The 13,786-nt window shown below is 42.0% G+C and overlaps 1 protein-coding gene across 1 annotated transcript in view; it reads right to left on the reverse strand.

Annotated features, from left to right (window-relative positions):
• Window positions 1-7,374: 7,374 nt before the first annotated feature.
• stxbp4 (syntaxin binding protein 4) overlaps window positions 7,375-13,786 on the reverse strand; it is an 85,872-nt gene continuing 79,460 nt past the window's right edge. The window contains exon 22 of the mRNA XM_038974603.1: window positions 7,375-12,456. Coding sequence (XP_038830531.1) covers window positions 12,309-12,456 — 148 coding nt within the window. The 3' untranslated portion in view covers window positions 7,375-12,308. The remainder of the gene's footprint in view (window positions 12,457-13,786) is intronic.

Below are 13,786 nucleotides of genomic sequence, written 5' to 3' on the forward strand. Positions count from 1 at the left end.
CTGTGAAGAGCACAGGGCGCCAGTGGCGAATTTGCCAATCTTGGTGTTCTCTGGCAAATGCCAAACGTCCTGCACGGTGTTGGGCTGTAAGCACAACCCCAACCTGTGGACGTCGGGCCCTCATACCACCCTCATGGAGTCTGTTTCTGACCGTTTGAGCAGACACATGCACATTTGTGGCCTGCTGGAGGTCATTTTGCAAGGCTCTGGCATTGCTCCTCCTGCTCAAAGGCGGAGGTAGCGGTCCTGCTGCTGGGTTGTTGCCCTCCTACGGCCTCCTCCATGTCTCCTGATGTACTGGCCTGTCTCCTGGTAGCGCCTCCATGCTCTGGACACTACGCTGACAGATACAGCAAACCTTCTTGCCACAGCTCGCATTGATGTGCCATCCTGGATGAGCTGCACTACCTGAGCCACTTGTGTGGGTTGTAGACTCCGTCTCATGCTACCACTAGAGTGAGAGCACCGCCAGCATTCAAAAGTGACCAAAACATCAGCCAGGAAGCATAGGAACTGAGAAGTGGTCTGTGGTCACCACCTGCAGAATCACTCCTTTATTGAGGGTGTCTTGCTAATTGCCTATCATTTCCATCTGTTGTCTATTCCATTTGCACAACAGCATGTGAAATTTATTGTCAATCAGTGTTGCTTCCTAAGTGGACAGTTTGATTTCACAGAAGTGTGATTGACTTGGAGTTACATTGTGTTGTTTAAGTGTTCCCTTTATGTTTTTGAGCAGTGTATATATATATATATATTTTTAATCTGTGTTTCCTGGCCTGTCTTTCTTCCATTTAAAGGAGTATCAACCAGATTCCTTTTCCAATGTCTTCCTCAGGCTGTGACCAGGCTTTAGACATAGTTTCAGGCTTTTAATTTGAAAAATGAGCTAGATTTTTCAAAAGTAGTCAGGTGTTCTCTGAATAGTTCCTGCGCGCGAGAGGGGAGTTCTCCATTTTCTTTTTCTCTATTATTGAATAGGTTATGGTCCGGTTGAAATATTATCAATTATGTTTGTTAAAAACAACCTGAGGATTGATTATAAAAAACATTTGACATGTTTCTACGACCATTACGGATACTTTTTGGAATGTTCGTCGAACGGAACGAGGCTTTGGTTTTCTGAACATAACGCGCAACCCAAACGGCGTTTTTTTCTTATAAAAGTAATATTTATCGAACAAAAAGAACATTTGTTGTGTAACTGGGAGTCTCGTGAGTGCAAACATCCGAAGATTATCAAAGGTAAGCGATTAATTTTATTGCTTTTCTGACTTTCGTGACCAAGCTAACCAAGCTAATATAAGGCTAACTGTTCTAGCATTGATTGATACACTCACAAAAGCTTAGATTGCTTTCGTTGCAAAGCATATTATCAAAATCTGACACAATAGATGGATTAACAACAAGCTAAGCTGTGTTTTGGTATATTTCACTTGTGATTGCATGATTATAAATATTTTTAGTAATATTTTTGAATCTGATACGTCTGGGAATTTTCTTCTGCCTTTCAGCACCGGAACGAGGCTGTAGTTTTCTGAACATAACGCGCAACCAAAATTGTGTTTTTTGTTATAAAAGTAATATTTATCGAACAAAAATAACATTTATTGTGTAACTGGGAGTCTCGTGAGTGCAAACATCCGAAGATTATCAAAGGTAAGCGATTAATTTTATTGCTTTTCTGACTTTCGTGACCATGCTAATTTGGGGCTAGCTGTTCTAGCATTGATTGATACACTCACAAAAGCTTGGATTTCTTTCTCTGTAAAGCATATTTTCAAAATCTGACACGATAGGTGGATTAACAACAAGCTAAGCTGTGTTAGAGTATATTTCACTTGTGATTGCATGATTATAAATATTTGTAGTAATATTTTGCGCCCTGCAATTCAGCGGTTGTTTAGGAAAATTATCCCGTAAAAGGGATCTGTGCGCAGAGAAGTTAAGGACTGGGGAATTTTTCAGGATAAAAAATAAACAGAATGGAGCTAAGCACAAGCAAAATCCTAGAGGAAAGCCTGGTTCAGTCTGCTTTTCACCAGAAACTGGGAGATGAAATTAGAGTAGCAGTGGTCGAGTGTGTTACTCACTTGTGTACTGCATTCGATATGCTGATAAAATATAGGTTTGTTCTCTGAGCCTTGTTCTCAGATTAGCTTTGTTAAAACCCCCAGCTACAATAAATGCAACCTCAGGATATATAGTTTCCAGTTTGCATAAAGTCCAGTGAAGTTCCTTGATGGCCGTCTTGGTATCCGCTTGCGGGGGGATATACACAGTTGTGACGATAACCGAGGATAGTTCTCTTGGGAGATAATACGGTCGGCATTTGATTGTGAGAAATTCTAGGTTAGGTGAACAAAAGGACTTGAGTTCTTGTATGTTGTTACAATTACACCATGAGTCATTAATCATGTAACATACACCACTCCTCCCTTCTTCTTACCAGAGAGATGTTTGTTCCTGTTGGAGTGATGCACTGAAAATCCCATTGGCTGTACGGATTAAGACAGCATGTCCCCAGCTAGCCATATCTCCGAGTATGTTACAATCCTACAATCCAAGATATCTCTTTGGAAAGCAACTCGTCATAATTTCGTCAACTTTGTTAACTAGGGACTGGACATTAGCGAGTAATATACTTGGAAGTGTTGGGTGGTGTGTGCATCCGAAGCCTCACTAGAAGACCGCTCCGGCACCCTCTCCTCCGACGGCATTGTTTTGGGTCGGACTCTGGAACAGGGATGCAAACTGGTGAGGGCCCAAAAAGGTGGCCCTTTTGTGTTGTTGCACTGAAACATGCAAAAAATGCCTGCTAGGTGGAAATTCAGGTTTTAACTAATTAAACAACAAAGAATATGAGCTACATGATCAGTCTCTGTGAGTAAAATAAAAAGTGGTTAATGTGAATCTAACTCACAGCTAAAAAATGTAAGGAAAGCAATACAATGTTACTTGTTGTCTTGCGAAAAAACAACACACTAATATTGCAGTTAGCCATGACAGCCTTTATAATAGAATGCTTGTGACCACACATACATCTAAATATTGCACTTGGGGGAAAAAACATCTTAAACAAGCAATAGTATGAAACAAACATGCATTCTATTTTTGCTCTATTATAGTGGCCACTACAGTAGACATCGATCAAGTGCACAAGGCTACAAGGCTACATGTGTGCAAAAAAAATTATAATCCCCCCTCACTCACACAAAAGTATTACTGTCAACACAACAAAAAAACTATATATTTGGGCTACACTGCACGTTATTACATTGTACACTTTCTGCCTGTGGACATCTGTTCTACAATGTGCCAGCAGAGCATGATACTCTTTGTTGGCATAATTGATCTCTTTCAGGCAAAGAGTACACCTGGCATACCTATTTTTAGCCACTGTATTGAAAGAGGGAAAGTGTGTGCCATTTCTTTCACCTCTATTGACATCCAGCTTAAGCCAGGCCCAGCTCCAGGCCCAGCTCCAGCTACACTTGAATCCACTTGTTTAACAAGCAACGCCTCATTTTCACCTAATTCTCTCATTCTGAAAATGTACCACATACTGTAGAGGGAAAACATTAGTTCACAGACAGTTTGTTAGCTAGTTAACAAGTTAACTACTAACATTTCACACAGATTGCCAGGGTCCAGTAAGCAACTAACGCGTTATAACTTGAGGAACGGCAAGGAGTTGTATACCAGTTAATACTATAGCGAATTGGTTAGGTTACTAACGTTAGCTCATCTGATATTGTAACGTTAGCTGTCTGACCTTTTTTAGCCAGAAAATTTTCAAACACACCATAAACTCAATTATTTGATCAGCTAAATTGGCTAATATTGCTCAACATTTCTCTAGCTAGCTAATGGAGAATTTGATCCAGCTACTATAGCAAGATACTTAACAATACTAACAATACCACCACACTTTCTCACCTCAAACTTTCTCAAAAGCCAGTTGTTTTTCAGTTACAGCTCATGAAGTATGCTTCATAACCTTTTCACCCCCGTCTCCGTGGTCAGGCTTCTCATCTACCTCTTCGTTATCGTTCAGGGACACGCTGCTGTTACTGGCAAACTGCCTTTGCACCCTACTGCTGTCTTTCCAGAGACCTACTGCTGTCTTTCCAGAGACCTACTGCTGTCTTTCCAGAGACCTACTGCTGTCTTTCCAGAGACCTACTGCTGTCTTTCCAGAGACCTACTGCTGTCTTTCCAGAGACCTACTGCTGTCTTTCTAGAGACCTACTGCTGTCTTTCCAGAGAGCTCACTGATTTGGTTGTCTCTTCTCTCTTCAGTCGCGTGCTGCATTCTGCTATGTGAACGACTGGCTGAGCCTTGGATACAGCCAGTAGTGATCCAAACGCGCATCACTCGTTCGCTTACAGCCAGTAGTGATCCAAACGCGCATCACTCGTTCGCTTACAGCCAGTAGTGATCCAAACGCGCATCACTCGTTCGCTTACAGCCAGTAGTGATCCAAACGCGCATCACTCGTTCGCTTACAGCCAGTAGTGATCCAAACGCGCATCACTCGTTCGCTTACAGCCAGTAGTGATCCAAACGCGCATCACTCGTTCGCTTACAGCCAGTAGTGATCCAAACGCGCATCACTCGTTCGCTTACAGCCAGTAGTGATCCAAACGCGCATCACTCGTTCGCTTACAGCCAGTATTGATCCAAACGCGCATCACTCGTTCGCTTACAGCCAGTAGTGATCCAAACGCGCATCACTCGTTCGCTTACAGCCAGTAGTGATCCAAACGCGCATCACTCGTTCGCTTACAGCCAGTATTGATCCAAACGCGCATCACTCGTTCGCTTACAGCCAGTAGTGATCCAAACGCGCATCACTCGTTCGCTTACAGCCAGTAGTGATCCAAACGCGCATCACTCGTTCGCTTACAGCCAGTGTTGCTCCAAACGCGCATCACTCGTTCGCTTACAGCCAGTAGTGATCCAAACGCGCATCACTCGTTCGCTTACAGCCAGTAGTGATCCAAACGCGCATCACTCGTTCGCTTACAGCCAGTAGTGATCCAAACGCGCATCACTCGTTCGCTTACAGCCAGTAGTGATCCAAACGCGCATCACTCGTTCGCTTACAGCCAGTAGTGATCCAAACGCGCATCACTCGTTCGCTTACAGCCAGTAGTGATCCAAACGCGCATCACTCGTTCGCTTACAGCCAGTAGTGATCCAAACGCGCATCACTCGTTCGCTTACAGCCAGTAGTGATCCAAACGCGCATCACTCGTTCGCTTACAGCCAGTAGTGATCCAAACGCGCATCACTCGTTCGCTTACAGCCAGTGTTGCTCCAAACGCGCATCACTCGTTCGCTTACAGCCAGTAGTGATCCAAACGCGCATCACTCGTTCGCTTACAGCCAGTAGTGATCCAAACGCGCATCACTCGTTCGCTTACAGCCAGTAGTGATCCAAACGCGCATCACTCGTTCGCTTACAGCCAGTAGTGATCCAAACGCGCATCACTCGTTCGCTTACAGCCAGTATTGATCCAAACGCGCATCACTCGTTCGCTTACAGCCAGTAGTGATCCAAACGCGCATCACTCGTTCGCTTACAGCCAGTAGTGATCCAAACGCGCATCACTCGTTCGCTTACAGCCAGTATTGATCCAAACGCGCATCACTCGTTCGCTTACAGCCAGTAGTGATCCAAACGCGCATCACTCGTTCGCTTACAGCCAGTAGTGATCCAAACGCGCATCACTCGTTCGCTTACAGCCAGTGTTGCTCCAAACGCGCATCACTCGTTCGCTTACAGCCAGTAGTGATCCAAACGCGCATCACTCGTTCGCTTACAGCCAGTAGTGATCCAAACGCGCATCACTCGTTCGCTTACAGCCAGTAGTGATCCAAACGCGCATCACTCGTTCGCTTACAGCCAGTAGTGATCCAAACGCGCATCACTCGTTCGCTTACAGCCAGTAGTGATCCAAACGCGCATCACTCGTTCGCTTACAGCCAGTAGTGATCCAAACGCGCATCACTCGTTCGCTTACAGCCAGTAGTGATCCAAACGCGCATCACTCGTTCGCTTACAGCCAGTAGTGATCCAAACGCGCATCACTCGTTCGCTTACAGCCAGTGTTGCTCCAAACGCGCATCACTCGTTCGCTTACAGCCAGTAGTGATCCAAAGCCCTCCTCCAAACTTTTCTCATCAGATCTACACGATTCACATAGGCCACCTATTTTGGATTCAAAATGGCAAATTTTGCCAAAAGGTGACTAGTTTGTATCCCTGCAGGAATCAGTTCAAATGCCCTGGGAGGTGCAGACAAAGGATCCGCTTTGGGAAAGTCAAATTCCTGGTTATAGTGCTGGTTGTGCTGGTAAATTGACGTCTCTCTGATATCCAATAGTTATTCCTGGCTGTATGTAATAACACTTAAGGTTTTCTGGTTTCCTAAGGACTTGAAGCGAAGCTGCCATCTCTATCGGCGCTATCTTGTTAATGTCCAATGGCCGATGAGCACACATGCGTTTAATTTATATGTTTCGCTATAATTTCTCTTCATATGACAAGGATTGAAAAGGATTTAGCAGTAGACTGTCGTCTTGATTCATGATGACTGCTAGCTTGCTAGCTAGATTTTGAAAGTATGATGTTGACATCATCAGTCCAATCAGAGCTACGGTAGATATGTGATTTGACGTAATTTCATCTGTGGCACTTCTAATGTAACTCTATGGCAGCACCCAGGGTACTTGAATTTTCTAACTCTCCCTGTAGATTTTGCGGTGATGTGGTGTCCCCATGAGTGACAGAACACTGAACCAATCACAGTGCAACTAGAGAACATTACCAACCCCTACGCTACATATTTTCCACTGGCTGCCCCACCACCACAGAAAGCACTGAGCTAGGCTGAAACACCTGCATTTTGGAGCTGCCTTACTCAAGAAAGCAAAAAAGAGACCATGTTTGCATGCAGCTTTATTAACTCAATGATTATTTTGTTTACATTGTTTGCAAACTAGTATGTGACACGTATTAATGCCAGAATAACATGCAAAACATAGGTGGGGCTCAGAACAGGTGGGGCTCTGAAAATGGTTGTTTAGCAATGATCAACAACCAATTTGACAGAGCCTGAAGTATTGTCAAAAGAATAATGGACAAATATTGTACAATCCAGGTGTGCAAAGCTCTTAGACTTACCCAGAAAGACTCACAGCTGTAATCACTGCCAAAGGTGATTGCAACATGTATCGACTCAGGGTTGTAAATACTTATGTAAACAAGATATGTATTTCATTTTCAATAAATTTGCAAAAATGTCTAAAAACATTATTTCACTTTGTCATTATAGGGTATTGTGTGTAGATGGGTGAGAAAAAAAATATTTAATCCATTAAGAATTCAGGCTGTAACAACAAAATGTGGAATAAGTCAAGGGGTATGAATACTTTCTGAAGGCACTTTACATTTACAACCATCATTAAAATAATTTCTGCAGTTAAACATGTTTTAATACCAAAGGTATTCTATCAAATATATTGTAATCTTCAAAAATTCAAAATGTTAAATGAAATGGTTAAATATTTGGAATGCTTTAGCCTGTGGAGTGATCAGAAAGGGTTGTTTCTTGTGATTTGATATAATCAGTCATGATCAGAATAAGGCAAATTCACATAACAGGATCAGATTTTTATTTTATTTTGACAGTTTTTAAAGCAAAGGAAATGGTTGAATAACAGTATTATAAATATAAAATGTAACATGTAACAATGCTAAATCAATGTGATTGACTACGTGTTTGATTAGTAGGGTTGTAAAATTCCAGGAACTTCCCTGGTTTTCCAGAACACCTGGTTGGAGTATTCTGGATTTCCTGCTTTTTCCCTCCAGATTCCGGGAATCCTCCAACCAGGATTTTGGGAAAACTAGGGAATTTTTGGAAAGTTCCACGAATTTTGCAATCCTACTGATTAGTAACAAAGAGGGGGTTAGATATGTCTACCTGCACACTGTGTTTGGAATAGCAACATTTACATGTTAGTCATTTAGCAGACGCTCTTATCCAGAGCGACTTACAGGCAGACAGATTTTTCACCAAATCGGCTCAGGGATTCAAACAAGCGACCTTTCGGTTACTGGCCCACCGCTCTTAAGCACTAGGCTACTTGCCAACCTATGTAGCTAATAGCGGAACGCCATTGAGCCCCCATAATGTATTGCACTTTACAGTTGTGTACTGTTATATAGAATTCCAGTAGCTAACTAAACATTTTGCTGTAAACATACATCAATTTGTAACAGTTTACATAGGTTTTATGACACCTCAGGCTAACTGTGGGTGCTATTACCCTAAACCCCAACCACCGCTTTATAGCAGACAGCAAGTGTTCTGTGGTCCTGTATGCTTTAGTGGGTATAGAGCAAGGCTATTCAACTCTTACCCTACGAGGTCAGGAGCCTCCTGGTTTTCTGTTCTACCTGATAATTAATTGCACCCACCTGGTGTCAAGGTCTAAATCAGTCCCTGATTAGAAAGAAACAATGAAAAAATGCAGTGGGACTGGCTTGGAGGTCCAGAGTTCAGTTTGAGCAGTATAGAGTGAAGCGCTTGCAACACCAGGATTGTGGGTTTGATTCCTGAGGCCACCCATACGTACAAAATGTATACAAACATGACTAAGTCGCTTTGGATAAAGCTGTCTGCTAAATGGTATATATTATTAATATATTATGTCAGTTTGATGTAAGTATGACGCAAGTCTAAGAAAGGTTCCTAGAACTGAATAGACAGAATGAGGACTTTAAATTCCAATTCCATTCAATTACAACCTTTGCGCAAACAAAAGCGTGTGATTAGGTTGTGTGTGTGTGTTGAGAAGGGGTAGGTAAGTAGGTCAATCCAATATTAGTGACCCAAAATGTGTGTGTGTGTGTCCACTCAGAAAGATCATCTGGTCGAAATGTAAGGTAAGATGGTTTTCCTCAGCAGTACACAACCAAGCAACACTGAACCCAGTGAAAATGACTAAGATGGGATCTGGGGAGAGGAGAATTTCTAAAGTACACACACACACACACACACACACACACACACACACACACACACACACACACACACACACACACACACACACACACACACACTCCCTTAGATAAACATCTGTTGTTTTTGTAATGCTAGATCCATTGAGAATCTTGATCCTTGCTGTACTACGGGGTATAGGCTCATCCTTTTCGTCAACTGAACGGATGGAAATAATAAATGGAGACGTTTCTTTATATGTGCCTATATGTCCTGTAATCTACCGTACTTTTGTTTTTGTTTATGTATACATGTGTACAGATGACCTAATGTATAATAATGATACCAATAATGTATAGATAGTATTATGTATTATAGATGAGCAAATTAAAATACTGTACCATGTTTGACTATGACCGCTTTCAGTGTCTTAAACTGAGTGGTCCACAGTGTGGTTATTACAATGGGTATTTTGTATTGTCAACTATACTATCATTGTGGAGGGACACTTTAATACATTTTTCTAACTAACACTTTGGGTCGCCTGATATTCGATTGACCTACTTATCTACCCCTCCTTAACACACAAGCTTACATAACACACCAATGAACACAATATATTTTCCAAATGATCCAATGTTCTCTTAGAAGTCATCAAAAACCAGAAAGGACTTCCGTCCTCTCACAGAACATTCATAGGACCTTCTTTTGCTTCACAGAATCACTTGATATTATTACCAGCCTCAGATGGCAGCAGATCTTCTTTTATTTTGAATGGCAGAAGTGTCAAGTAACAGTCTGGCAGCCTTTAATCCTACAGTACCATACCTTTTCTAGTTCTCCTGTCATCCTACAGTACCATACCTTTTCTAGTTCTCCTCTAATCCTATCATACCTTTTCTAGTTCTCCTGTCATCCTACAGTACCATACCTTTTCTAGTTCTCCTCTAATCCTATCATACCTTTTCTAGTTCTCCTGTCATCCTACAGTACCATACCTTTTCTAGTTCTCCTCTAATCCTATCATACCTTTTCTAGTTCTCCTGTCATCCTACAGTACCATACCTTTTCTAGTTCTCTAATCCTATCATACCTTTTCTAGTTCTCCTGTCATCCTACAGTACCATACCTTTTCTAGTTCTCTAATCCTATCATACCTTTTCTAGTTCTCCTGTCATCCTACAGTACCATACCTTTTCTAGTTCTCTAATCCTACCATACATTTTCTAGTTCTCTAATCCTACCATATATTTTCTGGTTCTCCAACACTGACTCATATTATCAAGGACAGTACCTTTTTTAAAAATTTTATATCTGACATTCATCTATGATTACCAGAAATGAAAACAGAAAGAGAGAAAGGCTACATCCCAAAATGGCACCCTATTCCCTAATTTAGTGCACTACTTTTGACCAGGGCCCATAGGGCTGAGTTGACACACCCCAGAGTCACAATGACACGTCCGCTTCAGGTGAGAGCATAGAGATAGTTAGAGTACCAAACATTGTATCTGTCTCATTATGGCGTCTATGAGAGCATGGGCAGCCCCATAGAGGCCATCTCCATTTTTCTTCTACTACTACGTCTATGAGTTGGTAAACAAACTGAAGTAAATTGTTTTCTCACGGGTATAATTCATTGGCTGATCCCTCCTGATGAACTGGATGGAATTATGTGATCCTTCCTCAACCCATAGGAAGTCCCACCCAGTTGACTACTTCAAAATGGTTATGTCCTCAATGGCGCTGCCCATGCTAAAACAGAATTTTGGGCACTAGTCCTCTATCTATCTCTATGGGTGAGAGTTAGATCACCTGGTTGATTGGCTGCTTCACCTCTGACTGGGAAAGGTCAAGAGGGGTCAGGGGTCAGGAGAAAGTGTCGTTGGATCAGACAAGGTTAAACTAGAGACAGGAGACGGTGACCTCGGAGGTCATTACTTCTCACCAGAGGCATCGATACAGAGAGTTGGGCCAATGTGGTTTCTGTCTGAACATTCCGAAAGCGCCACTTTCTCCTCCATAGCCGTTGCTAAGTGATGATTTATGGTTACGCATTGTGCTGTTTAGGTTTTGAAAACTATGAAGATGTCCAGTGAAAGCAGATATGCAATTTGTTGACATCACAATACCGACTTGGATACACATGGTTCCGAATGGTAATCAGTAAAAATGTCTTAAATTCGCTGCTCTGTTTTGCTTGTTTTATTCGGGTCATTTCAGAGGGAACTATCGGAGGAGCTCTCGTATTGTTACGTCGCCAACATTTCAAGAATAAAGAATAAAGGTCCATTCTGAAACCTGGCCGTAGTCTCTTAATATATGGCTCTACTTCTCACCCTGCTCACAACCTGACACCAATGCTGGATTAGAACTGAATTGAACAATCCGAAACAGTTTGCTCCCATATGGCTCCTGGTCCAGGTGCTGTATATTGTAATTCCTGAAGAATCTTGTTAGTAATGACGACATCAGTATCTAACCCCTTTTCATCTCAATCATCTTCTTCGCTTCTTTCTTCGTTCCCCGTGAAGTTTTTATGTCCCGATGTGGAAAGTTTTTCCCTTTTTGATGTACTTGGCTGCATCCCATCCCACAACATTCAGGGCTACAGTCTGGTTAGCGACTGACTTGATCAGGTGCATGTATGCTGATGTTTTTGTATTGACTGAGGTCTTATTGTACATTTCTAGATACACTGGTACAATTCTGAAAACAATTATTTGATTCAAAACACAAATCTATAGGAAGTCGAACATTGCGAACATCATCAACACTACATTTCATGTTGAATGAAAGATCATTCTGTCCGTCCACTAGACGATGACTACAGAGAAAACTTGAGTAACTATGGACGGAACAATTAGTCTCTGGTTCATTCAACTCCACTGGACACAGAGACTGAACATCTCGAAGTTGCTTAGCTGCTTTACGGTCTCATTCTGTTGTCTGATACTTAAGTGCAAGGATGTCCATCATTTTCTTACAGGCCGCTCCACTAAAAGATGGCCATTGAAATGTGTATAGTAACTATAAAGATGGCTTGGTGTCTGTTATCCGGTTGGTTTTGGTTGGCTTAGTAACTAGATTGTTTGAGGTCTGTTGAGCTGGTTGATTTTGGTTAGCTTAGTAGCTATGGATATAATTTGGTTGGTTTGGTGTCTGTTATCCAGTTGGTTTTTGGTTGGTTTCAGAACTATGGAGGTGATTCGGTGTCTGTTGAGCTGATTGGATTTGCATGCTAGACCAGGGATAGAGACGACATGCAGGCATGCAGCGAGTCGAGATGATAGATCACTTACACTCCACCTCCAGAATGGCGCTAACAGTCCGTGTGAGTTCTTTAGCCTCCGCGGTTAGTGTGGCGGCCGTCCACTGGGACTTCTTCCCCACCCGGGCTCCCAGGGGCTGAGAGGAGGATCCAGCCTTCATGTCACCGGAGCTGCAGAGACACAGACAGGTATAGAGTTAAAGTTTCAAGCTGACAGCATTTTTACACTGTTTTAACCATGGCCTTATTCGTCAATCTAGCAAGAGGGCAATATTTCAATTTTTTTCATTGGCAAGATTAGCAAACTTAGGCACAGTGGTGGAAAAAGTACCCAATTGTGATACTTGAGTAAAAGTATAGATACCTTAATAGAAAGTTACTCAAGTAAAATACTACTTGAGTAAAAGTATAAAAGTATTTGGTTCTAAATATACTGAAGTATCAAAATTAAATGTAATTGCTGAAATATACTTAAGTATTAAAAGTAAAATTCCATATATTAAGCAAACCAGATTGCACCATTTTCTTGCGGATTGCCAGGGGCACACTCCAAAACTCAGATTATGCATAGCCGCCTCACAATAGACGCCTCAACTGGCAGCTTCATTAAATAGTACCGGCAAAACACCAGTCTCAACGTCAACAGTGAAGAGGCGACTCCAGGATGCTGGCCTTCTAGGCAGGGTTCCTCTGTCCATTGTCTGTGTTCTTTTGCCCATCTTAATCTTTTCTTTTTATTGACCAGTCTGAGATCTGGCTTTTTCTTTGCAACTCTGCATAGAAGGCCAGCATCCCGGGGTCGCCTCTTCCCGGGGTCGCCTCTTCACTCTTCACACAAAACACTGACTGGTGTTTTGCAGGTACTATTTAATGAAGCTGCCAGTTGAGGACTTGTGAGGCGTCTGTTTCTCAAACTAGACACTCTAATGTACTTGTCCTCTTGCTCAGTTGTGCACCGGGGCCTCCCACTCCTCTTTCTATTCTGCTTACAGCCAGTTTGCTCTGTTCTGTGAAGGGAGTAGTACACAGCATTGTACGAGATATTCAGTATCTTGGCAATTTCTCGCATGGAATAGCCTTCATTTCTCAGAACTAGAATAGACTGACGAGTTTCAGAAGAAAGTTATTTGTTTCTGGCCATTTTGACCCTGTAATCGAACCCACAAACGCTGATGCTCCAGATACTCAACTAGTCTAAAGAAGGCCAGTTTTATTGCTTCTTTAAATTAGAACAACAGTTTTCATCTGTGCTAACATAATTGCAAAAGGGTTTTCTAATGATCAATTAGCCTTTTAAAATGATAAACTTGGATTAGCTAACACAATGTTCCATTGGAACACAGGAGTGATGGTTGCTGATAATGGGCCTCTGTACGCCTACGTAGATATTCCATTAAAAAATATGCTGTTTCCAGCTACAATAGTCATTTTCAACATTAACAATGTCAATTTGCTGTTATTTTAATGGACAATTTTTTTTGCTTTTCTTTCAAAAACAAGA

This window comes from Salvelinus namaycush, chromosome 35, assembly GCF_016432855.1.
Source record: "Salvelinus namaycush isolate Seneca chromosome 35, SaNama_1.0, whole genome shotgun sequence".
Classification (NCBI taxonomy): Eukaryota; Metazoa; Chordata; class Actinopteri; order Salmoniformes; family Salmonidae; genus Salvelinus; species Salvelinus namaycush.